Genomic DNA, 25,879 nt, shown 5'->3' with positions numbered 1-25,879 from the left:
AATTCACATACACACACTCCCCTGAGTTAAATCTTTCAGAAGCTTTGGGGACTTTCTGCATACTCTGGAGCATGAAGTTATTTTTATGTTTCTCCCACATAATCTCTTGAGAAAGTCTGTGATGTGTAAAAGAAGTGCTTCCATAATTAAAAACTGCATGAATAAATATGGGTGTGTGAACATGAGTATTTTCAGTTAGTTTAATAATAGCTATCACTTTAATAGAGACAGACAAATTCATGAATAGCTGGATGGAGGCCTTTAGGCTGTAATATTTTTTGAATATGGCAGTCACCAGGAAAATTTGCAGTGAGAAAGTTCATGCCAAATTGATGTATGTCTTTCTTTTCTTAAAATACCAGATTAACACAGATTGCATTAAAAATTAATTCTTGAAGTAAAACAATTTTGTGTATGCCTATTATGTTTGATGAGATTTTCCAATCCTGCTTTACTTTTAAAAAGAACAAAAAATAATAGATAAACAAGATCTTTGCACTAAAATGTGTTTAAATGAAAGTTGAATTTAAGTAAAATTAACTTTTATTCACTCATATTATCTCTTAATCGTCTAACAAATCATTTGCTGTTTATCTAACAAAATATTTTTCTTACATTTGTGGGGTTTTTTTTTGGTGAAAGTGCTAGAATAAATATTTAAAAGCAGAAATCTAAGAATATACATTAAAAATAAATAAAAGAGTATTCAGTTCAGTTCGGTCGCTCAGTCATGTCCGACCCTTTGCAACCCCATGAATCGCAGCACACCAGGCTTCCCTGTCCATCACCAACTCCCGGAGTTTATCCAAACTCATGTCCATCGAGGCGGTGATGCCATCCAGCCATCTCCTCCTCTGTCGTCCCCTTCTCCTCCTGCCCTCAATCCTTCCCAGCATCAGGGTCTTTTCAAATGAGTCAACTCTTCGCATGAGGTGGCCAAAGTACTGGAGTTTCAGCTTTAGCATCAGTCCTTCCAAAGAAATCCCAGGGCTGATCTCCTTCAGAATGGACTGGCTGGATCTCCTTGCAGTCCAAGGGACTCTCAAGAGTCTTCCCCAGCACCACAGTTCAAAAGCATCAATTCTTTGGCGCTCAGCTTTCTTAGTCCAACTCACATCCATACATGACTACTGGAAAAACCATAGCCTTGACTAGACGGACCTTTGTTGGCAAAGTAACGTCTCCGCTTTTTAATATGCTGTATAGGTTGGTCATAACTTTCCATTAGATCTTATTAAAGGACACAAAAGATTATTTCACTTTTTCCATAATTCATATGTGGGGCCTGGCTACACTTTTTTTTTTGTTTGAGACAAGTGGTATACAGTGTAAGGACACTACAAATGAGTTCCAATAATTCTTACAGAACCCTAAAGTATTAAAATGAAATGATGAAATGTGATTATGCGTGGAATGTTAAAGCCCTACTGATTTTTGTATACTTGTACGAATTAACATTTGTTTGGTTTATTGAGTTTTTCCATTAATTCCATTCACCCACTTGTTACTTGTGGTTTTCTTGAGAACATTTGCAATATTTTTCAAGCTTGATTAGGGAATTACTGAGTCAGTAATTTGCAAGTTAAAACTGACCATTGTAGTTAGCCTTCAAAATGCAAAGATGAACCAGGGATTAAAACCTTTAATGTCTTCCCTCAAATTTGAGTGAAGATAGTGTTCCAGTTATCTTAGAAAAATGAAAAGGCAGGATTTGCCTTCCAAAGAAGTTTTGTATTTTGGATACAGAATCAATACAAAGGTGAGATACCCTGGATTTGAATTGGTAAAATATGTAAATCCCTGCCTGCTAAACTGCCAGAGATTAATGTCTGAATAGGAGTAGGAATCGCCAACTGTAAAATTATACAGGGCATGGCGATTACCCCATCTGCATAATGGGGCTTGATTTAGAGGCTCTATTTTAGGATCCCACATAAAGCACCAAATGTGGAAAGCAGAGCTTTGTTGAATTTGTCCTGGGCAGTGCCCTAATTTTCTACAACACTGTTCACTTTCCTTCTTTAAGGATGAATAACACATTTTCTTCATGGAACCTTGTGCATCCGTCATGTGGGAACCATAGCTTTTCTGAACCACTCTATTAGATTGCTCTTGTGTTGCCTTTTTATGATGCTACTGGATTATGTTATTTGAGGTTGCATTATCTTTATTATAGTTGTTTGTCTATGCAAAGAACAAGTGATATCATATTTGACTTATAGCAAGCTTTTTAAAGTTAAAAAATGATAAAACTGAGGCCCAGGAGGTACAAGGTCATGCAGTTCTACCAGAGCTAGTGTTGGCACATGGGTCTTGTCTACCCAGCAAGAACTGGATATCACTGCACACACAGTATTTCGCTGTCTCTTGATAGTTGGGATTCATGTTATTTTGGCAGCTCAAAGGGCTTTATCTTAGACATGAATAACCTGCGGACTATAATACCTTCTTTGGGTTGTTATCAGTGCTTGATCATTAAGGCTCAGTCTATTCAAATAACTAACTGCAAGATTCATTATATTTTAAGAGATAATGTTGCTAATTATTTATGCAGATTAACATTTATGAAGTCCTTTTTAAATTTTCTTATCTCCTTTTTATTTTTGCAGATGATTTTTTATTAAAAAGTGACTTTTATTGCTGAGACTCTTGAGTTCTGGGGATCAGACACATAACTCAAGCTCATTTAAGCATAAAAGGCAGTGTTTTGGTTTACACTGTCAGTAAGTCCGTCACTAGATCCAAGTCTAGATGCAGCTGGATCCAGGGGCTCAGCCTTGTCAATTCTGTGACTCTCCATTTCTGGGTTTTCCTTGTCTCTGTGTGGTATTATCATTCACAGACTGACCTTGGGAGGAAAGAAGGTCAGCTGCAGTTCTCCACTCTTTACTCCAGTTTAGCAGCCCTACATATCAACCTTCCAGAAGATTCTATTTAGCCAGTCTTGAGTTTCCTCTTAACCAATGCCTTTGGCTAGGCACATGGGGTACTCAGATAGTCAACCTGTGTTACATATTCTTTCTCAATGTTAGGGGGTGGGGGATTGTGATTGGCAGCCCCATTTCACAAAGCAGCATATAGTTGTGGAGTTTTTCCCAAGGGAGGGGCAGAAGAGTGTTCTTATCAGAAGCATCTTTAGCTATCACATTTCTACAGGTGAAAGTTTACAAGACAGACTCAGAATTATATACAAATGTTAATTTTCTGTAAAAGTGGTAGACTGAATGATTCATCATGTAATCCAGATTTTATTTCTCTCTTTACCTTCATCCTTTCACAGTGGACACAAAAGACAATGCCATCAAAGTAAAAAAAAAAACAAACAAACAAAAAACACTTAAAAAAAGAAAAGAATCATTTTCTCTGTTTTACTTTCAAATATTGTCTTAACCTTTTTCTTTAGCTCTTCTAAGGAACTTCTCATGTAGAATTGTAGTTGTCATTTGATTTAACAGTCTCTACTGATTGTGAAAAACCTTTCAAGAAGAGGCTGTCATTTTATTTCTGTTCCAGCTATGCCTCTCAGTGCTGGCTGAGTGGGAGTATTAAGTAAAGGTGGATGGTGGAGATTATATAAGAACATTGTGTTGCTTTTGGAATTTGAACTCCGTTATTTTTCTATTCACATGTGAAAGTTTCTTCTTCTTATTATTTTTTTAATGTTTATTTCTTCTGCTTGGCTCCCAGGCAAGTAATCAAGGGAGATGTACATGTAACTGTGACTTCCAGTCTCTCTTGTGCCTAGTGATTGAACCATTTTGTTCTGATAGTAATGACGGTGGGGAAAGAAAGACAGTCTCAGAACTTCTGTGCAGTGTGGTTGTCCAGCCCTCAACAGAATAGGGCCATTAGTGCCATCTTCAGGACCTTCCTGTGTGTCAGAAGTCAAGCTGAGTTGAGCTGCAGCTTCGTGTACCTCTCATGGAGCCCCAGCAAAATGGTGGCCGGGGTGGAGTATCCACACTTGCTCATTCTCTCATCTTCTGAGCCCCCTCCCTTTATAGTCTTCATCCTGTGGCTCCAGTTAGTTGTCCACAGGGCAAACCAGCTTCAGGTGTCACTCTCAGTGATCTATGTTTGTCTTCCCAGACCACCTTGCAACCCCAAATCCATACCCTCTATTTGGTTGGGAATCAATTAGGAGCAAAGATGGAAACTTCAGATTAATACCAAGATTTGTGATTTATGCAGTTATCAGGAAGATAGCCTTACATTTAAAAAAACTGGACATCAATACTCCTTGGGAAAATTGAGTGAGAGTCTCTTTTTCATTTTCATTTTCATGAAGGCCTTGTTCTGATACAGATTCTAAAACTTCTACTTACTTTATATTGAATTGCATGAAAAACGTTTTTGGCAATTTATATTTAGGTGAATGTACTTGTATATACAGGCTTCCCTGGTGGCTCAATGGTAAAGAATCTGCCTGCTAATGCAGGAGATGTGGATTTGACCCCTGGGTCAGGAAGATCCTCTGGGGAAGGAAATGGCAACCCACTCCAGTATTCTTGCCTGGGAAATTCCACAGAGGAGCCTGGTGGGCTACAGTACCTGGGGTTGCAGAAAGAGTCATTGGACGTGGCTTAACAACTAAATAGCAATAACAACAACTTGTGTATTCATTTCTTTCAGTCCTGTGTTTATTTCACAGTCCATAACATATTCAGAAATGTCAAGTTGGATGAAGTTGTGAGCTGGTGTATTCCATGATCCCTGGTAGAGATAATTATTTTTATATTTGAGCTTTGATTTTTTTTTTCTATTTTATTATCTGAGTTGACTTCCACACATACTTGTAGGACAGCTGTTATGTTTCAATTGATGTTTTAGGTACTTGGGAGACTTCATTAATTAAAACAGTTTCTACTTATATGGTGCTTATATTCTAGTAGATGGTGATAGAATAGTAGTAGATGGTAGTAGTAGTAGTCTGCTGCTGCTAAGTCACTTCAGTCATGTCTGACCCTGTGTGACCCCAGAGATGGCAGCTACCAGGCTCTTCTGTCCCTGGGATTCTCCAGGCAAGAACACTAGAGTGGGTTGCCATTTCCTTCTCCAATGCATGAGAGTGAAAAGTGAAAGTGAAGTTGCTCAGTCGTGTCTGACTTCGTGACCCCATGGACTGCAGCCCACCAGGCTCCTCCGTCCATGGGATTTTCCAAGCAGGAGTACTGGAGTGGGGTGCCATTGCCTTCTCCGAGTAGTAGTCTAGTAGATGGTAATAAAACACATTTCATAGTGATGATAAGTAGTGATAATAATAAAGCAGGGGGAGGAAATAGTTATGAGGATTTATGTGTACCAAGCTTAGCTCCATAATCTGTGGGGCCCAGTGCAAAATGAAAATCAATGTCCTCCATTCAAAAAGTAGAAACAAGTGCCATTAAAAGTACTAAAAATAAAGCTTTTTTCTTTTCTTCCATGAATCTCTCTTTGGAATAATTATGGTGGTTTTTCTTTTTAAAGCTTGCTGTTTAATGGTGTTCTAAGTTTAAAGAAAAATTAACTTTCAAATTATTAACATGAATTTGTCATTCACCATTTACTGGGCTCAAGTAAATGAGAAGATAATGGGTAGGAAATGAGATTAGAGCTGCTTTGGGTCCCTGAAGCATGCGTGGGCTTGAAGGCCAGAGTAAGGACTTAGAATTTTTTGATGAGAAGAGGGGAAGACTTGGGGATCTTTGGCAGAAGGGTGACAGCTGATTAGATTTTAGAAGGATTCCCTTAGGCTGCTGTGTGACAAGGTTGGAAGCGGCAAGACTAGATTGGAAGCTGCTGTTAACAGACCAAACAAAGATGGTGCCTGAACTGTACATATAGAAAAATAATGGTGATTAAATGTGGTTAGATTCTGGGTATATTTCAAAGTTAATGCCAATAAGAATTGAATGTAGACTAGATGTTTACTTAGATTCCTGGCCTAGACAGCAGATAAAATGGTCTGTTGAGAAGCAGCTAATTTTCTAAAGTTCTACAGCCAAGGCATGACACAGATGAAAAAGGCAGACAAGAAAAGTCAAGTACGTGTGTTTTTCATCAGTTCTTTTTCATTATCTCTAGACTTTCCTTCAGATAGCTCCTGTAACATCTTCACTTATTTAGCTTATTTTAGCATGGATTACATATCTAGAATCTCATCCATACGTATCACTTTGGAAGAACCTCTGAGAATAAAGTTCTGGTGAGGCTGCCACTGCCCCACGTTTTCATGGCATAGGAGTGGGTATTGGCTGTCTCCCATAGTTTCATTTTGGTAGTATCCTGACAGATTTTTCCTCCCATTTTACTCAAACCTTTTGGCCTGCCCTAGTAAAAATAGAATTAATAAAACAAAAAGTTTGCTCCTGAATTTGCTGTGCAGTGGCACCTTGTACAATTCCAAATGATTTCACTGTTTGGCTTTTTTGTTTGTCCTGCTTTTCAGCACTTTCAGACCATGCTGAAGTCTAAGTTGAATGTCCTAACACTGAAAAAGGAACCTCTGCCAGCAGTCATCTTCCATGAGCCAGAGGCCATCGAGCTGTGCACGACCACGCCCCTGATGAAGACCAGGACTCAGAGTGGCTGCAAGGTAGGGGGCTCATGGCCAGCAGGGAACCTGTTGGTGGGGCAGACAGCAGGATGCACAGACTTAAGGCACTTGTTTCATAGTGATAACTTTTGTAAAGAGTGAAGATGTCAGACGACTACCAGAATAAGCTCACTGAGTGATGGTAGTATGAATTTATACCCCGCTTTATGTTTCTTGGTGATATAACACTCTTCATCATATGGTGCTACACACTAAAGACATGAGTTATACCATGTGTGAATGAAATAGTAATTGCCCCATATTTTCTGTAGCCCTAAGGAACGCTGGGCTTGACAAGAAAAATTATGTCTTGAAAGATAATTCTTCCCTTTGTATTTGCAATCTGAATAAGATATATCTTAAAGACCAAAGAACAGAACAAGTTTCTCAATAGTTGTACTCTCTGAATCCTTTGGGGGTAAATTTACATTTTCGTTTTGCTGTAGCTCTTAAAATTTATTCTAGTATTCATGCCTCAGAATCCATTTAAAAAGTGTTTTTCATTTATGTAAACCGTAATGCTGACTTGGAAAGAGAACTAGACATGAAATACATAATTTTGGTAAGTTGTTGGTTTCTTTCTCACATAGTATTCTTTTTTACATGTGTTGATGAATATAGTCATCGCTTTAGAGGTAACAAAGAAAATATCTCATGCATATTTTGTCATCAGAAATTTGTTTTGAGTCCTGAAAGTAAATTAAGGGGCAGGAAAATGCATGTTTGCTTGTGGATTTCTTTTATAACCTTGTAGTACACTCTTTCCCTTATTGCTTTCTGGGTTAGGGAAGCAAAGATCCATTGATCTTTCTCACCAAAATATTCCATCCCCTCCCCAGTGCTTGCATAGTTGTGGTCAGATTGGAGTAAGCCTGAGTGATGGTATTTGCACAAAACCTCACACATGTCCATTCATCGCACAAATACTCTGGGTGTGCTCAGTGTCTGCCTGGCAATGGAGCCCCTACCCAACTCCAGCATCTTTATGGGGCTTAACTGTTCCTTGGAGGAGGAGAGAGGAAAAAGTACAGATGAACAAACATTGGCTGATGAGAATGTCAGTCTGTGAAGAACTTGTGGAAGTATCTGCTAGGCAGAGGAAGAAGGAGAGCTAATTCCTGGTCTTGTGCATTTTACACAGAAAAGAATGGGCCGGTGAATGTGGGAATGTGACAGAGTTGTGGTTTGTAGTGGAGTCTTGTGGGGGTCCAGGTATAGGGAGCTTTGATACTATGGCAAGGAGTTTAGATTTGGTTTTAATTTCTAGGAAGAAGTAGCAGAGGGATTCAGGCAAACGAGTTAAATGACTCCATTTGGGAAAAAAAATTTTTTAAAGATAACTCTGCTAAGGTGAGCATCGAGCTTCTCAAAAGCAGTGGCCAGTGGCCCTGCTTCAGCAGGGGAGAGTGGCCCCACAGAACTGCCTTTGGTCCCCTTGTATACACTGCTTTTGGTGAACTGATGATGTGAAGGAATTTTAAAACTACTCATTAAATTGTAAAGTGATAAGAAATCAAATTAGGTTATATTTCCTTTAGAGATTTCCTGAAGTCTTTTTGAATTCTGTTCCTGTTGGGGATAGTGGTCCCTCAAAAGCATGATGAAATCAGTAGAAACAAGTATAAGGAGGAGTTTGGTAAAGTCTGCAGGGCATGTTTAAATGGAAGGGAAAATGCAGCTACAGAATAAAAAGACCTAACAATGCAGTCCCAGATACAAAAGAGGAATATGTGTGCGCGTGTGTGTGTGTGTGTGTGTGTGTGTGTGTGTGTGTGTGTGTGGTGGGGCGGGGGGGAGGGAGAAAGAGGAATAATTGCTAGGATAATATAACATTTCTAATAAGAAATATAGGGTTCCAGATTCACGGAGTGGTTTTTCTTTCTATGCATTCTTTAGATCATGTTCATTTATTTTACTTCTAGAGGGATGTTGAAAAAGACACAGAAGGAATTGAGAAGAGCATGTCAAAGAGAGTGAGCGTTGCCCAGGCATTGGTCTATGGGGCTATTTAGACAAAGAGAAGTCAGCAGTGATTTCAGCTGGATGCAGGGAAGAACTTATGCATTCAAGGTGAAAACCACGTTCCACTGGGCTATAAAAAATTTATGACCTCTCCAGCCCTAGAAATCTTGAAGAGGAGATTCCAGGTGCAGATAATCATAATCCTAGAATCAGGCATCTGGGCCAACACCTCTGGAGATATTTTCCAGCTTTTTTATTCTGTTTCAAGGATGAAAACCTCGTATCCTTCTTTAGACTGCGCACTTGAATCCACTTTACATATTTAAATTTTAGCTGCAAATATACTGGAGTCTCAGCCTTTCATTCTCAGGGACAATGTCACCTTTGTGTTCAGAGTCATAGTCTTTGGTTCCAAAACAACAAAACAAAGTTAGATTTTTGAGCCTTGAAAGTTTGATTTAAAATCTTCAGACCTCCCTCATTATTTTTTTTATTTTCCAGATCATCCAGGGAACAAAGTGTAGTGTTTCCTCTCTGATTCTTGCGACTAACTTAGCTCCCAAAATGCCAGCTGCAGAAGGATCTCCCTCCTGCCAGGCATAATGAGCACAATGTAGCCAGGGCCCAGCTGCAGAGCCGGGACCCTCCTTCCTCTACACAGTGCTGGTTCTTTTTGCCTCGCAGCTCTCAAGTTGTGCCTGCATAACTTTAGGTTTGGGGAGGGACATAGGCAGGAGGAAGCAAAGGAAAGGGGAGTTGCAGTGGGATTCTGGTGAGCGAGGTCAAGGCCCTGGCTCTTCTCAGATTTCCCATTTCCCTCTGATCTGTATTCTCCGTGGGTCCTTGGCGGGATGACCCTGCCAGGCTATTCATGTTGCGGGCAGCTGGGTCTTTGTATATTCTCCTCCCTTGCTGCCACTTTTTTTTTCTTTTTGGAGTGGAGTTATTTAACTGTACGATCCACTGCATACCATTAAGATGCTTGTTGGAGCTGTTCCGAGTGTCAGATGCTTGTGTCTGATTTTGCAGCGGAGACAATGGCTTATCTTGCCTGCCTTTGCCTGTCTAAACAGGGGCATCCTAGATGGCTTTGGCTTGTTAGCAAACATTTATTTAATTAAAAGTCATTGGAAACCTACTGTGTGCGTGGAATTGTGGAGAAAGGAATCAAAGTAGGTGTTGTGAGTGAGTAGGTGGCTCAGGGATAAAGAACCCACCTGCAAATCTGCCTTCCTGATCCCTGGGTCCAGGAAGATTCCCTGGAGGAGGGAATGTCAACCCACTCCAGCATTCTTGCCTGGAAAATCCCATGGATAGAGGAGCCTGGCGGACTACAGTCCATGGGGTTGCATGACTGAATGACTGAGCACTCTCACACACATTTAAATTATCAAATTGCACAAAGCAATTTATAGTCAAGCAGAAGAAATAAGATGAATGTCTGAGTAAATTGTGAGTGCTTCCAATACTTATGAGTATGTCAGAAACCCCTGGATACTAGATCTTTGAACCATCTTTCCGAAGAGTTTGATTTGGGCACTCAGCTTACTGGTGGGGAGCAGGAGCATGCACTTTAGGATAGACCGTGTAATTTACATGAAAGTGGTGATTGGACGTGCTTTGTGCTTGAAGACCTGAACCACAGAGAAGGGAGTGATCATAGCAACTAAGTGAATGGAGATGCAGTGGGGAAGTGGGAGATGCAGGGAAATGGGGGCAGTTTAGCACATCTAATAACATTTATCTTTTATTTAAAAATGTTTTATAAAGTATGTGATTGGTGGTCATTTCTAAGAAAGGAAATAGCATGGAAGAGAAATACCAAGAGAAAGATGGGGAAAGATGCAAGAAGGAAAAGCAGGAAAATTAAAAGTTATTTACATAGGGCTCCTGTTTGAGTCTGGATCTGTCTGCCTTTGGGTTTCCCAGATGGCTCAGTGGGTAAAGAATCCACATGCAATGCAGGAGACTTAGGAGATGTGGGTTCGGTCCCTGGGTCAGGAAGGTCCCCTGGAGGAGGGCATGGCAACCCACGCCAGTATTCTTGCCTGGAGAATCCCATGGCAGGGAAGAACCCTGCCCATAGGGTCGCAAAGAGTCAGACATCACTGAAGTGACTGAGCATGAATGCACTATCTGCCTTTGTCCTGGATTTACCTGGTTGTCTTATTCTATACCCACTCCGCATCTCAGGAAGGAGCCAAGGTCCTGAGCTAGGTCTTGAGGGATGGTCTCCCGAGGGAATGCTCTTCTTAGCCACATATGGCCCTTGGGAGTTGCTAGTGAACAGAGCTGGTTGAGCATATGTTTCTTTCCACTCCCTCCCTTTCCATCCCCTGTTGTTGATGCTGAGGGTGCCCTTGACTTCATTCTACAGCTTGGTAGCTGTCCAGCTGCCCCATCCCTTTATTTCACCGAAGGCCCTGCCAACATCTCACCTGAGTCTGCTCTCCAGGTGATGCTTTGTTTTCCAAATCTTGCCTCCTCCTGAGTGAGGCACTTGGCCTGACATCTTCTCAATTATGAGAGCAGAAACAAACTAGTCTCCAGGAAGGAATTCAGTTCAGTTCAGTTCAGTCGCTCAGTCGTGTCCGACTCTTTGCGACCCCATGAATCGCAGCACGCCAGGCCGCCCTGTTCATCACCATTTCCCGGAGTTCACTCAGACTCATGTCCATTGAGTCCATGATGCCATCCAGCCATCTCATCCTCGGTCGTCCCTTTCTCCTACTGCCCCCAATCCCTCCCAGCATCAGAGTCTTTTCCAATGAGTCAACTCTCGCGTGAGGTGGCCAAAGTACTGGAGTTTCAGCTTCAGCATCATTCCTTCCAAAGAAATCCCAGGGTTGATCTCCTTCAGAATGGACTGGTTGGATCTCCTTGCAGTCCAAGGGACTCTCAAGAGTCTTCTCCAACACCACTGTTCAAAAGCATCAATTCTTCGGTGCTCAGCCTTCTTCACAGTCCAGCTCTCACATCCATACATGACCACAGGAAAAACCATAGTCTTGACTAGACGGACCTTAGTCGGCAAAGTAATGTCCCTGCTTTTGAATATGCTATCTAGGTTGGAATTAGTGATTCATAAACCATGACTGTTTTTACTTTACTCTCTGAGATTTCTGTGTTCTGGAGTGTCAGTGGTAATCCCTTGGCTCTAAGAAAGAATGTGATTGATTTATAGTTTCCTGGGACAGGGAGGAGTTTCTGAACTGAGGGCATGGCAGGAAGTCCTCAACTTCGTCAACGCCTACCATTTTGTGCACTTGTGAAATGGCCAGTTTGAGAAGTGGCCTCGAGCTGTCCTGCTTATCTTGTGCTGTGCTGTGCTTAGTTGCTCAGTTGTGTCCAACTCTTTGTGACCCCGTGGGCTGTAGCCTGCCAGGCTCCTCTCCTAACTTGAATTTAAATATATTTAAAATTAGCATAATGTATCTACTTTCTACACATATTTTGTATTTATTAGATCAGTCATGTATTTCATTAGAAATATAGTCATATTTTCTCACTTTACACATGAACAGAAGGAAAAAACATTGATTATATTATTATTTTCATCAAATGCATTTTGGTATAGGTCATTTTGGACATGGGAACCTAAATATGTCAATTATACAGACTTTTGTTCTGCAAAATAAGTTTCTGATTGAGATACGAAGGTAGAATACGAATAAAATAAAGAATAGTGATATATGAAGTGAGAGTCGGGCCCTTGGTCTTTATGGTTTTTTTTCCCCTCCATATTCAGAGTGGATGTTATCTAAGTCTAATTTATTTTCTCTTCATTCTTTCTCATAGTTCCCTGTAAGCAAATCAAAGCTCAGTTACTTCTGCTTGTCTCTCCAAATGGAGAAGGGTAAAAGGTGATAGGAGGTTATAGTTTGTTGGTTTGTATCAACAAGCTTTTATTTTTCTGTAATTTTTACTTTTGTTGATTTGTAAATTTTCTGACTTTCTCCTTTCCTCCCTCCCTTCTCCCCTCCTCCCTTCCTTCCTTCCTTATTTTCTTCTCTCATTTCCTCCTTCATCCAAAAGAATATATTGCACACCCTCAGGATGTTCTGTGTATTCATAGGGACACAAAGATAAACAATGGTATTGGATGCTTCATGCTGAAATAACAGGAAATGTAATCCGAATTGACTTGATTCATTGACATTGATTTGCTTTTGCTTTTGAATCTGTAAGTTCCAGAAGAAAGGAAGAAGGCAAGAGATGCTAGAGAGGAAACAAAAGTGTCCACTGCAAAAAGTTACCCAGGGATAATGACCTGCAAGGAGGCACATATACTCTGCAGGAGGGGTGGTGGCAGTTGGTGATAAAGGCCGAGTCCTCAGGTTGCCGAGTAAATGCTGCTTTTTCCTCCATATTATAGCCCGTTTTATTTTCTTGGTTTCTAATGGAGGATGTTTCTTTGCAGATAGGATCAGCCTCAGTATGTGTACAGGCTACTGTCTTGGGCTTCTCTCGCCAGCAGTCATAAATGGCCATCAGCTGCCACGTGGTTTGGCCTTCTGCACTGAGAGGCTTTCACCTTGCTGGTGGGGAGGGTGTTTTCATTCACTGGAGAAACTCTTCATCCCCCTTTTAGTCCAGGTTTCTAATTTTGGCAGCCCATTAGTCAAGGTTAGAAAAGAGAAAGAGAGTCAGGATTTCAAAAGTGATCATGGGTTCAAGCTTATGGAATTTGGGATATCTGTGGGACCACAAGTGGCAACACCCAAAAGGTGCTGTGTTAAATGGGTTTGGAGCTTCATGGATACCTTGAGGGTGTTGTTATGGAGAATGGGGATGGGAGAAGATGAAGGAGTGAGACAGGCATGCAGAAATACAAACTTACACATATCATCACACTTGGTTTTTTTTTGGCTGAAGAGATTATTTATTCCATGACTTTTCTTTGGCAGAATCCGATATGGTGTTCCCATCTTTATGCACACACTCTTTTGGGCTTAAATCCACTATTTCAGACCTCTCAGCATGCAATGTGCAGGAGAGGGTCTCATATTGAATTCATTGAGTCAAAGACCCTACCAGTTATACCACCAAAAGAGAAAAATGCTGCCACTAATTATTGTACGATGCCAGCAACCTAGAAAGCATATTCAAAAGCAGAGACATTACTTTGCCGACTAATGTCCGTCTAGTCAAGGCTATGGTTTTTCCAGTAGTCATGTATGGATGTGAGAGTTGGACTGTGAAGAGGGCTGAGCGCTGAAGAATTGATGCTTTTGAACTGTGGTGTTGGAGAAGACTCTTGAGAGTCCCTTGGACTGCAAGGAGATCCAACCAGTCCATTCTAGAGGAGATCAACCTGGGATTTCTTTGGAAGGAATGATGCTAAAGCTGAAACTCCAGTACTTTGGCCACCTCACGCAAAGAGTTGACTCATTGGAAAAGACTTTGATGCTGGGAGGGATTGGGGACAGGAGGAGAAGGGGACGACAGAGGATGAGATGGCTGGATGGCATCACCGACTCAATGGACTTGAATCTGAGTGAACTCCGGGAGTTGATGATGGACAGGGAGGCCTGGCATGCTGCTATTCATGGGGTCGCAAAGAGTCAGACCCGACTGAGCAACTGAACTGAACTGAATTGACACTAATACATGTTCATCTTTTGGGTTTTTAAAACATGAAAACAACAGCTACCTTAGACTGGATTAAATATATAAGCACCAGTAAAAATAATAACACATTGTGCATGACTGGGTGGACCAAGCACTGTTCTGAGTGCTTTTCATGATTAACACATTTCATCTTCACAAGGATCCAATGAGTAGGGACTATTGTATAATCACACAGTTTAAGGATGCAGGAGAGAAAGAAAAATCACTGGGAAAGGAGCACCAGGAACACAAAAGGATACTCTCCTCCCCACCAGGCACTGACTCCTCTTCAGCCTTTTTCTCACTTCATCCTGCACACACCTCCCAGGCACTCTCCTTACCACCTTGTTCAGCTCTCAGATACGTCAGAAAGAAAAATGGATATAGCTCTGGTAACAGCTGAAAACCCTGAATGTTGTTTTAGGGTTGGTCTCTCTACATATGTTCAAGATACAGGCTACTTCTGCTGTGATACTTAGTGTGGAGGGATATTTCATTTATGGTTTTAATGTAAACTTTTTGACCGCAAGTCCCAACTATGACTTTGAGTTCTGTATTTTGGTCTTCCCAGTGACAACTATGGTGACTTCAACAAAGTTGTCCATCCTTCATGAGCTCACTTTTGTTATATGGTGGCTAAAATCTTTTCATTCTGGAAAGTGTCTTTACTTGTGCTAATGAAAGTGTTTAGGATATAGATTATCGTTCTGCGTCAATGCCTGTTGAGTAGAATGGCAGACTTCTTTATGAGGTTCTTCTTTCCCATGATTGATTTGTCCCATTAAGGGCTTCTCTGGGGATCCTTATACCTTCAAACTATTTATTTCCTGCTGCCTCCCACACTGAGAGCTGTGGCTGAAAATGACCATTTTACTCTAGGGAACCAGATTTGACATTGCAGCTTAACCTTTGTTTAATGTCAAAGATGGTATCTTCCTATATTTCTGAATTTTTAATGTTGCTGCCTGCTTTACTTCTTGGCTTTAAAAACTCTTGGGAAATCAGCAAAGATATATTAGTGAAAAATGGGAAAATAATCTACATTGAAAGAAATTATAATATTTTTACTCTACAATACTATGTAAAACATGTGGCTATTAAAAAATTTTTGTACAAATGGTCCTGGTGAGAAAAATGCTCATAAGGTATTAAATAAATTTAAAAAGCTGGTTGCAAATTGTTTTTAGATCCTATTTTAGTAAAAAAAAGTAAAAATAAAATAATTATATTCAAATATTCATAATAGAAGGATCACACTAAAATATGAACAGAAATGATCCCTGGATAGTCAGATTATAGGTAAAACTTTTGATTTTCTTATTTTTTGCATTTTATAAACTTTCAACAATGAATAAATATTGCTTTCATTATTGGTTTTTAAGTGTAGTTATTAAATTAATAATTATTTTAACAATTTAAATAAATTGTTAATTTATTTAATTAAATAATTAAATGAAAGTAATTAACTGGCTGAGAAGGCCACCTGGAAAATTATCTTTAAACCACTCCATTCTCCTTGGAGCATTTGGAAAAGAGTTCCCTCTATGTCACCAACTTAGACATTAGTTTCTTCTCTTTGCCCAGGTAAGAATTTCCTTAGCTTCAGGGTAAGTGACATTTTTCCATCTAACATGTGGATTCTCCGGTGGCGTGTTTGGCATAATAATTGTAAGTCCACTCACATGCATTTGCAAGGATGGAGTGCTTGGTTTCCTCAGAGCTGCTGGGTAGCAGTCTTTGTACCTGAAACTGCAGAAATTTATTTTTCACAGTTCCGGAGGTCAGAAGTTCACAATCAGCATCACTGGGCAGAAACCACTGTGTTAGCAATTCCATGGTCCCTTTGGAGGCTCTCCGGGAAAATCCACTCCTTGCCTCTCCCAATTTATGATGGCAACAGGCATTCCTTGGCTTGTGGCCACATCACTCCAGTCTCTGCCTCCATGGCGACACTGCTTTCTCCTCTTGTGCCTGTATCAAATCTCCCTCTGCCTTATAAAGAGATATGTGGTCAGAAGTAGAACCCACAAGACCATCCAGGATCGCTGTCCCCACCCCGTGCCCCGCATTTCAAGATTCTTAATGTATTCAAATCTGCAAAGACTCTTTTTCCTTTTAAAGTAACATTTATAGGTTCTAGAGATTAGGACCTAAATATCTTTGTGTGTGCTCACTCAGTCATGTTCAAATCTTTGTGGCCACGTGGACTGTAGCCCACTAGGCTCCTCTGTGGAATTTTCCAGGAAAGAATACTGGAGTGGGTTGTCATTTCCTACTCTAGGGGATCTTCCCAACCCAGGTATCAAATCTATGTCTCTTGCCTCTCCTGCATTGGCAGGTGGATTCTTTACCACTAGCACCACTATAGATTCCTCCCTTATAAATGGGGAATTTCAGAAGTGTAAGAACTTACAGGCAAAAATGTAATGCTCAAAGTTATAAGTTGTTTAGGTTAACTTTATTCTCTCTTGGGCCTAAGAAGACTCTTTCATTGAAATTCAGAAAGCTAGTTAAAAAAAGTAGAGAGATGAAGAGAGTTACTCTTATATTGGGGCACATTTCTTTGATGATTTTGCTTCCTTAATCAATATTTCTGAAAAAGGCAGTTCTATTTCCAATTTTTAAAGGCATCTCCACACTGTTCTCCATAGTGGCTGTACTAGCAGCAATCCCACTGCTGGGCATACACACCGAGGAAATAGACATGTGTACCCCAGTGTTTATCACAGCACTGTTTATAATAGCCAAGACGTGGAAGCAACCTAGATGTCCATCAGCAGATGAATGGATAAGAAAGCTGTGGTACATATACAAAATGGAGTATTACTCAGCCATTAAAAAGAATACATTTGAATCAGTTCTAATGAGGTGGATGAAACTGGAGCCAATTATACAGAGTGAAGTAAGCCAGAAAGAAAAACACCAATATGGTATACTAACACATATATATGGAATTTAGAAAGATGGTAATGATAACCCTGTATGCCAGGCAGCAAAGAGACACAGATGTATAGAACAGACTTTTGGACTCTGTGGGAGAGGGAGAGGGTGGGATGATTTGGGAGAATGGTATTGAAACATGTATAATATCATGTAAGAAATGAATCACCTGTCTAGGTTCAATGCATGATACAGGATGCTTGGGGATGGTGCACTGGGATGACCCAGAGAGATGGTATGGGGATGGAGGGGGGTTCAGGATTGGGAACTCATGAACACCCGTGGTGGAGTTATGTTGACGTATGGCAAAACTAATACAGTATTGTAAAGTAAAATAAAAAATATATAAAAAAAGAAAAGAAAAGAAAAAAAAGAAAAATTTCTGAAAAAGAAGAGATGTCTTAACATTTAAATGAAGTCAGATTTTTTACAGAAACTTGTGAGCATTTGTTAATTTGTTATGGTTCAGTGTTGTATGTTAAACACTGTTTGTTTAAAAAAAAAAAAAAGTCCACGATTCTGCCACAGGGAGTGAGAACAGTGTTTTTTCTAGATTCCCAACAAAGCTTTAAAGATAATTTTGAAAATTATTCAGAAGCTATCGTCACTATAATGTGTGTGTCTGAGAGAAGTATCTTGTTATGAAGTTATTTTTTCCCTTATGGTTTCCTCATTAGATGGTTTGTCTTTGAAACAATTTGTTGGTTTAGTTCTGAAAATTTAGCTTAATCATTATGTGAATATAGGGTTCATTTAGTCAGAAAACATTTTAATTATTCTGCATGTTTCCTTGGATTAATTCTGTGGATAAAATATAGTTCCTCTGTGGTAGACTTCATCTGTTAAGGCAAAATGCAGAAGCATCACACAGAAAACCAATTAAGTTGGGAAAAACTCATTAATAATATGCTTTATGGTTTCTTTCCTGCAGAGTTGTACTACTTGTTAGAGATGGTTGCAAGGTTATGATAATTTCAAAAGTAAAATCTACTTTATACAAATATAATGCTCAAGTATAAGTAGTTAATGTTTAAAAGATGTTCTCATCTTTATATATATTTATATACATTTATATACATTTTCTGCTGTGTTTTATTCACCTTTTACATTCAAGGTGTCTCTAATGAGGAAATGAAATGTTACAGCAATAGTCAACCTGATACTCTAGGATTAGTTTAATTGATTGTTTGTTAAATGGAAAATGAGCATTAAATAAGGAAGCATTAGACTATATAGGGCTTCCCTGGTGGCTCAGTGGTAAAGAATCTACTTACGATGCCGTGAATTTGAGTTTGATCCCTGGGTCGGGAAGATGCCCTGGAGAAGGAAATGGCTACCCACTCCAGTCTTCTTGCCTGGGAAATCCCCTGGACAGTGGCGCCTGATGGGCTACAGTCCATGGGGTCACAAGAGTTAGACATGACTTAGTGACCTAACTGCCACCCAGACTATATAGACTGTGAATATAATCTCATAAAGCCTGAAATTTCTTTGTTAGTGATTTTTTTGCCTTAAATTAAAAATGTTTATCAAAGCATTATCTATATAGATAAAACCTTAGATAATGATGAAAATGAAACATAAAATATTTTTAACTGCCTTCTTTATCCTTCCCTCACACCCAAGTCCTGCTTAAAGGAAAATGATAATTATTTCAGTGGTTTGTTCTTATTTTTACCTTCATATTTTACATACTATGTTTTCATCCATTTTAGATATCTTCTGTCTGTTCAGGAAGGTAAAATTCTAGGCTCTAATAACCCTACCAACTTTCCTTCCTCCATCTTCCTATTTACTTCTGAAATTTTAGTTTATTCAGATAGGTGTGTAATAACTAAAACACCCATCATTATACCCTGATTGTATTTAATACATTTTTATAAAATCTTATATTGAAGTACAGTTGTGTTAGTTTCAAATGTACAGCAAAGTGGTTCAGTTATACATATATATCTATTTATTTTTTGCTCATTTTTCTTTGAATTAAAAATTTACAAGTTTAAAGTTAGCATAGTTTGATATGGGCTTCCCAAATGGCCCAGTGGTAAAGAATCTACCTGCCAATGCAGGAGACACAGGAGTGGTGGGTTTGATCCTTGGGTCAGGGAGATCCCCAGGAGCAGGAAATAGTAACCGTTTACAGTATTCTTGCCTGAGAAATCCCATGGACAGAGGAGCCTGGCAGACTACAGTCTATGGGGTCACACAGAGTAGGACGCAACTGGGCAACTAAGTATACACATGTAATTTAATATACATTTATACTTAATTTTCACTAAATACTGTGTCAGATTTGGCATATACTATCAATATGTTGCTCAACTAGTAATTATAGAGGTTCTGTAAATCTTTTTAATCTTCTCCTAGGAGTCTCACCCAGAGTCCTTTGTCCTGCATCAGACTAGACTATTTGTTTCTGAGCAATCTTCTTGCTGTAAATCTGGGACTTCTCTCTTCTGTGGCAGATACTCTTCTGTTTTCTCTCCTGCTTTTAAGAAATGATACCTTTGCTTCTCTAGAGCACATATTAAGAAATAAAAATTGTGTGCCTTGTATGTCTGAAATTTTTTTTATTCTGCCCTCACCTTTTGGAAAATTTGACTGGATTTAGAAACATAAATTAGAAATAATTTCAGATTTAGATTGTGAAGGCACTGTCCCTTTATTTTGCTGTCTTCTGTGTCTTGGTGTAAAATGTCCACCCCCCTCAAATCATTTAATTGGAAGGTGGTGGGTCTTTACAATTTGGAGACTCTTTTACTTAAGTAAAATTTCTATTTCCTCTCTTAGTTTTGGAACCATTTGAGAAATAAGAAATAATATAGGTAGATTAGATAAAAACATCAGTTTTGTAAAACTTGCTTGGAAGGATGGAGTTTGGATGTATAGGTTCACTGGGTTTTCTAAAGTTTTTAAATCTTGCTGGAACCTCTGGTATCTTATTCTACTCTCCCCCATTCATTTTGTTCTTATGGCTTAAAAATGTTCATTATGATCAATTTAGTGGAGTTTAGAAATGACATAAATATTCAATGCCTGCCCACCATCTTTATCTCGAAATCCTCTCTGAATTGTTAAACCCTCTCTAAGTTGCTAAGTTTCACTGTTTAAACTTTTCTTATTTTATATTTTTATCTAAAATAGAAAGGGTGATTCTTAGCTTACTTTTAGGTTTAAGGAGATATTTATAAAGTACTTTGAACTTTTCCCAAGAGCAGGGCTGTATAAATAAAGTAGCATTGTCATTCAAATACAGCTCCCCTTGATTTGAATGGAAAGGTCAATGAACTACAGACAAAATGGTGGCAAATGAGGTAAAGATGTTCCAGTGGCAATAAATTACCCGAATTATAGAAAGGTCATAAACTGTACTCTTAAATAGGAACAGCTATTTCTTATTACATCTCTGAGGATTTCAACTCCCAATTACCAGCAAGTAAACTATAAAAACAGCAGGTGCAGATGTGTTCCTTGGTGTGCTGGCTGTTCATGTCTTTGTTTTTACTGAAAATATTATACGTTCATTTCTTGGCAGGAGAAATGATGTCTAGGCTTCCGTGCATACTGAGTTCTGTAAGTGAGGCATTAGTCAGTTGGCGTTTATGAGTCACCAGTCATCTTCATAAGCCAAATCCAGGAATTATAAAATAATTTACTCAGGAAGTAATGGGGATAAATGAAGTTTATCATCCTGGGAAACAGGAAAGCTACCTTGTGAGCTAATGATCCTACTGAAATGAAGCTTTCCCCCCACCGTTGATGGATGACTCCGTTGTCTTTAAAACTGGTTTTTGTGACACTTATGAGCAGTGTTCCAAGTCTCAGTTGCCACCATCTAGCTGTAGCTGTAGTATGTGGTGGGGCAGGACAAGTGCTGTCTGCTGTCATAGAGACATCTTCCTGTTAGTCTTTGTTTTGTTTGCTGTGTGCTTGGTCGTGTCCGACTCCACGATCCCGTGGGCTGAGGCTCACCAGGCTTCTCTGTCTGTGGGATTTTACAGGCAGGAGTACTGGAGTAGGTTGCCATTCCCTTCTCCAGGGGATTTGACCCCTAGATCAAATCTGTGTCTCTTGCTGCACTGTTCATGGTATGGTACAAAGCAGGAGTCTACTTTTCCCCTTGGAGAGCTTGCCAGTTCACTCAGAGCTCACCTTGCTTGTGTCCTAGTCCCTACTCTGCTCTCTGTCCTCATTCTCATTCCAAAGTGACCTAAAATCCTTTAATTCTTTTTCTCTTCTTTACAGCCACATCCTCCAAGGGGCCTGGCTTACAGGGAACTTTGGGGGTTAGGGGACAACCACAGTAGGCTTGATGGCTCGGTGGTAAAGAATCTTCCTGCTGAGCAGTAGACGTGGGTTTGATCCCTAGGTTGGGAAAATCCTCTGGAGGAGGAAATGGCAACCCATTCCAGTATTCTTGCCTAGGAAATCTCATGGACAGAGGAGCCTGGTGGGCTACAGTCCATGGAGTCGCACAGAGTCAGATAGGACTGAACAGCTGATACTTGTACTGTCTTTCTTTAATTATACTAAATGTAAAACCAAATTTCAGAGGGCTTTGATGACTTCAGTTTCACTGAAGATCAGTTTCACTGATCTTTCACGTCTAATCAGGTCATCAGTTTTCACCCCAGAATGAGGTAGAAAAGATTCCACGACAGAAGGTGATGTATCAGCTCTGCCCCATTGTTGTATGTGTATTCTTTTTATATCTTAAATCTGATGTTTATTGGCAGGAATCTCAGCTGGGCTTTGTTAAAACCAGGTTATGAAACCCATAAATCCATTGAGCAAATGTAAACAGTAATATTCTGAGTGATCATGATGAGTGAGATGGCTCGTCAGCTTCTTTTCCATGGTAGTCTCCTTTGGAGATTTTGAGTTTTGCACGTTGACACAGGTCATCTGAGATATGCATGGGCCAAAGGTGCTAGTGTCCATTTGTATATTAAACACGAGCTGTGTTGAGTTTATTTAACATTTTTGAAGATAAAATAACTCTAAATAGAAATTGTAACATAACATCCCTAACCTAGGGGATTCTATTCATACTTCCCGGGGTGTACTTTGGAGACAAAGGACCTGGAGAACAGTGATAAACACCTTGAGGCTGCTTTTTGGCTTTGCAGGAGACCATGCCAGGATCATTCATTGATACTTGCTGTTGTTTCAGGAGGAAAAAGTGATAGGCTGGTGTCAGATACTTAGATTCAGACCAGTGCCTTCTTGGGGTCCATGTAGCAGATGAGAAAGTCTAGACCCATCAGACTGAGTGATGTTGTTAACAAAGGGGTGGAAAATCAGAATTACCATTTCATTGTCTTCATTTCTGGACCAATCCAGTGACACTGCTCCTTCTTACTGTATCGTAGGAGATAAGAAAAGAAATCATCATCACTCATGTGGATGTTAAAGGCATCCAATGAAATGCAAGCTCATCTTACTCTGGCCAAGCTCTGAAATTTATTGACAGCTAGCAGGCAGTTATTATAACCAAGACATTCATTAGCTAGGGTAAACTTGACATTTGTGGATCAAGGTGTCTTTGCAGAAAGTAGAAGAGACTTTCTCAATGATGAGGTGTTTAGACTTGGGAGTATTTTGTTCTTGTGCAATAGATCACAACACAGGTTTTTGGAATAGAAAGATGCTAAGATCAGCAGTATCTAAAATACAGAAAATTCAGGATTGTGTGAAAGAAGCATAATGTTATTTTCATTGTATTTGCAGAATAGATCGGTTCTTCACCTAGCTCCTCCACAGTGGTTTGACTGCATTCTGTAGGTTTCAGTATTTTACTTATTAACTAATGATTACACTGTGACTGTGAATAAGGTGATTTGCAGACATTGCATTCTTTTTACTTTAAATTGTGAATAAAGGTAGGTTAAGTGCCTTGACAATGATGTTGAAGCAGGGTTAAGAATCCATATATTATGAGGGTACGTTTGGTAGAAAGAGAGCTTCCCTGGTGGCTCAGATAGTAAAGCGTCTGCCTGCAGTACAGGAGACCCATGTTTGATCCCTGGATTGGGGTGATCTCCTGGAGAAGGAAATGGCAACCCACTCCAGTACTCTTACCTAGAAAATCTCACGTACAGAGGAGCCTGGTGGGCTACAGTCCATGGGGTCGCAAAGAGTCTGACGCAACTGAGCGACTTTCACTTTCTTTTGGTGTAAAGAAGCTGTCCTTTTTCCTTTTCCCTCTTTTTCTTGCCCTTCTTTTTCTCTGTTCTCTTTACTCCACACTTTCATCAGTCCCTTTTCTCTGCTATCACTTTCTTCCTTTTTCCCACTACCCACCATCCTGCTTCTTTCTTCCTCCTACACCCTGGAACTCATTTGTCCAGAAGCAGCACCAGAAGGGCCTCTGATTTGATAGGTTCACATCACCTTCTCAGCCCAAGCATATCCCCTTGGTCCAGGGATGGAAGGTACCAGACTGGGACCTTTATTCTGTGATGGAGCTTAACTCAGACTACCTGGCCTTCCAAAGGGAATTTGGGTGCATTAGGACTGTGGAAAGGGGAATGGACAGTATGACACAATAGATCTATGTCTACAGCAAACAGCATCCTTTGTACCGTTATACATGGTGAAATGATGATGTAGAACCTTAGATCTGCTCCAGTTTGGGTTCAGTGATCACCCAATAGTCAGATGAGTCTTTTAGTGAAATTTGGATATGATTCAGGGAGATGAGCAAGAAAGAGGCTCTTGGAACTATTTTGAAGAGTATGGGTTTCAACTGGGTTCTCATGGTGGACAGATAGGGAAGAAAAACTGCATGAGAAACCCTGAGAGATTGAGAAGGACATGAGTGACCTGGCGGATGTTATGCTAAGTGATTAGAAGTCAGACACAAAGGCAAATACTGTGTATTCTTACTTATAAGTAACATCTAAACTAGTCAAACTCATCAAAGAGTTGAACGGTGGATTCCAGAGTTGGGAAGTGGTGGGGGTCATGAGGAGATATTGGTCAGAGGGTACAAAGTTTCACTTTTGCAAGATTAGTAAATTCTAGGGATCTTATGGTTATCTCTGGGCTTTCCAGGTGGCACTAGGGGTAAAGAACCAGCCTATCAATGCAAAAGACCTAAGATACATGGGTTCAATCCCTGGGTCAGGAAGATACCGTGGAGGAGGAAATGGCAACCCACTCCAGTATTCTTGCCTGAAGAACCCCATGGACAGAAGAGCCTGGTGGGCTGCAATCCTGGGGTCGCAAAAAGACGTGACTGAAGCGACTTAGCACACAGTGGTTATCTGTAGTGAACAATATTGGATTGTGTTGCCTAGAATTTGCTTAGAGGGTAAATGCTAAGAGTTCTCATTGTTGTTGTTTAGTTGCTAAGTCATATCCAACTCTTTGTGACCCCGTGGACTATAGCCCACCAGGCTTCTCTGTCCATGGGGTTTCCTAGGCAAGAATACTGGAGTGGGTTGCCATTTCCTTCTCCAGAGGATTTTCCTGACCCAGGAATTGAACCCATGTATCCTGCATTGGCAGGCAGATTCTTTGCCACTGTGCCCCTAGGGAAGTGTTCTCACCACCCCCAATACAATAACCTACATGAGGTGATGAATATGCTGATTAGCATTGTAGTAGTGTGGCATCACTGACTCGATGGACGCGAGTCTGAGTGAACTCTGGGAGTTGGTGATGGACAGGGAGGCCTGGCATGCTGCGATTCATGGGGTCGCAAAGAATCTGACACGACTGAGCTACTGAACTGAACTGAGTGTTCATTTCATATTGTATCCATCTATCAAAGCCTCAAGTTGCATATACCTTAAATATATCCATAAAATCTAATAGGAAAACTCAAATGAACTTTTTGGCTAACTCCATATATACTGTTTTCATTTGTCACTTCTACTTCAGTAAAGCTAAAAAATGCTTAACAATATTTTTTAAAGTGCTGAGGGTTTTTAGAAGACAACTTGTATACCCACTACTCTAGTCTGCACCTGTGATGTGAACATCACTCCTATTTCCTGCTTCCTTCTGAGAGTCCAGGAGAGCAAGGAGTAGGCAGAGGATGGGGACTGCTTTCTGCTGTGACTTGACAGTGGAGGCAAAAGGCCACTTGCTGTCATTATTCTCTAGGTTTCCAAGAACTTGTTTGCTTTTCTCCAAGCACGCGGTTTCTCATTTTCAGCACCTGAGCGTTCAATGTTTTCTGCAGGGTGTGGTGTGAAGGAGACCTGTGTCCCTTTGTCTCTGGATGTCTGCACAAAGAGCTTTGTCTGGTGTACTCAGAGAAAGGCTGATGTGTTTTCTTGTGATCCATCAAACTCTCTCCTTTGCTTTCTTCCAGTTTCTCAAACAGAACAGTGGAGAGCCTGTTCCACGGAACTTTCAATGGCTTTGATGTGTATATATTTATAAGTTAGCTAAGCAAAATGCTTTATTTATAGAAAGCATAACTCTTGGTTCTGGTCTTTGGAGATTCAGTTACCTGTGTTACTGATGCGGTTGCATTACGCCTAAGTCCACCTGTTTCATTCATCCCTGTGTAGAAGTATCTGGGCGTCTTTACGGTTATTTTGTTCATTTCTGTCTTTCAGCACTTGAAAGTTAATTTACTTTACAGTGTATTGAGTTCAAGCTTTTGTTCATTTCTATGCCTTCATTCAGAAAAATATTATATTTAAGTTGTTAACATCTAATGGGATACATCAGACTGAATTTAGTGTCCTTGATTTGAAATTCAGTCCTCTGGTAAGAGATAAATATCATCTTAACTGTTAGAAGTTAAATATGTTTTATGGCAAAGAATGATAAAAA

The 25,879-nt window shown here is 40.0% G+C and overlaps 1 protein-coding gene across 1 annotated transcript in view; it reads left to right on the top strand.

Moving 5' to 3' along the window:
• PID1 (phosphotyrosine interaction domain containing 1) overlaps positions 1 to 25,879 on the top strand; it is a 276,617-nt gene that overhangs the window by 119,650 nt on the left and 131,088 nt on the right. The window contains exon 2 of the mRNA XM_069578467.1: positions 6,428 to 6,574. Coding sequence (XP_069434568.1) covers positions 6,428 to 6,574 — 147 coding nt within the window. The remainder of the gene's footprint in view (positions 1 to 6,427; positions 6,575 to 25,879) is intronic.

The sequence above is a fragment of the Ovis canadensis genome, chromosome 2, assembly GCF_042477335.2.
Source record: "Ovis canadensis isolate MfBH-ARS-UI-01 breed Bighorn chromosome 2, ARS-UI_OviCan_v2, whole genome shotgun sequence".
NCBI lineage: Eukaryota > Metazoa > Chordata > Mammalia > Artiodactyla > Bovidae > Ovis > Ovis canadensis.
This window is presented reverse-complemented; position numbering and strand designations above follow the sequence as displayed.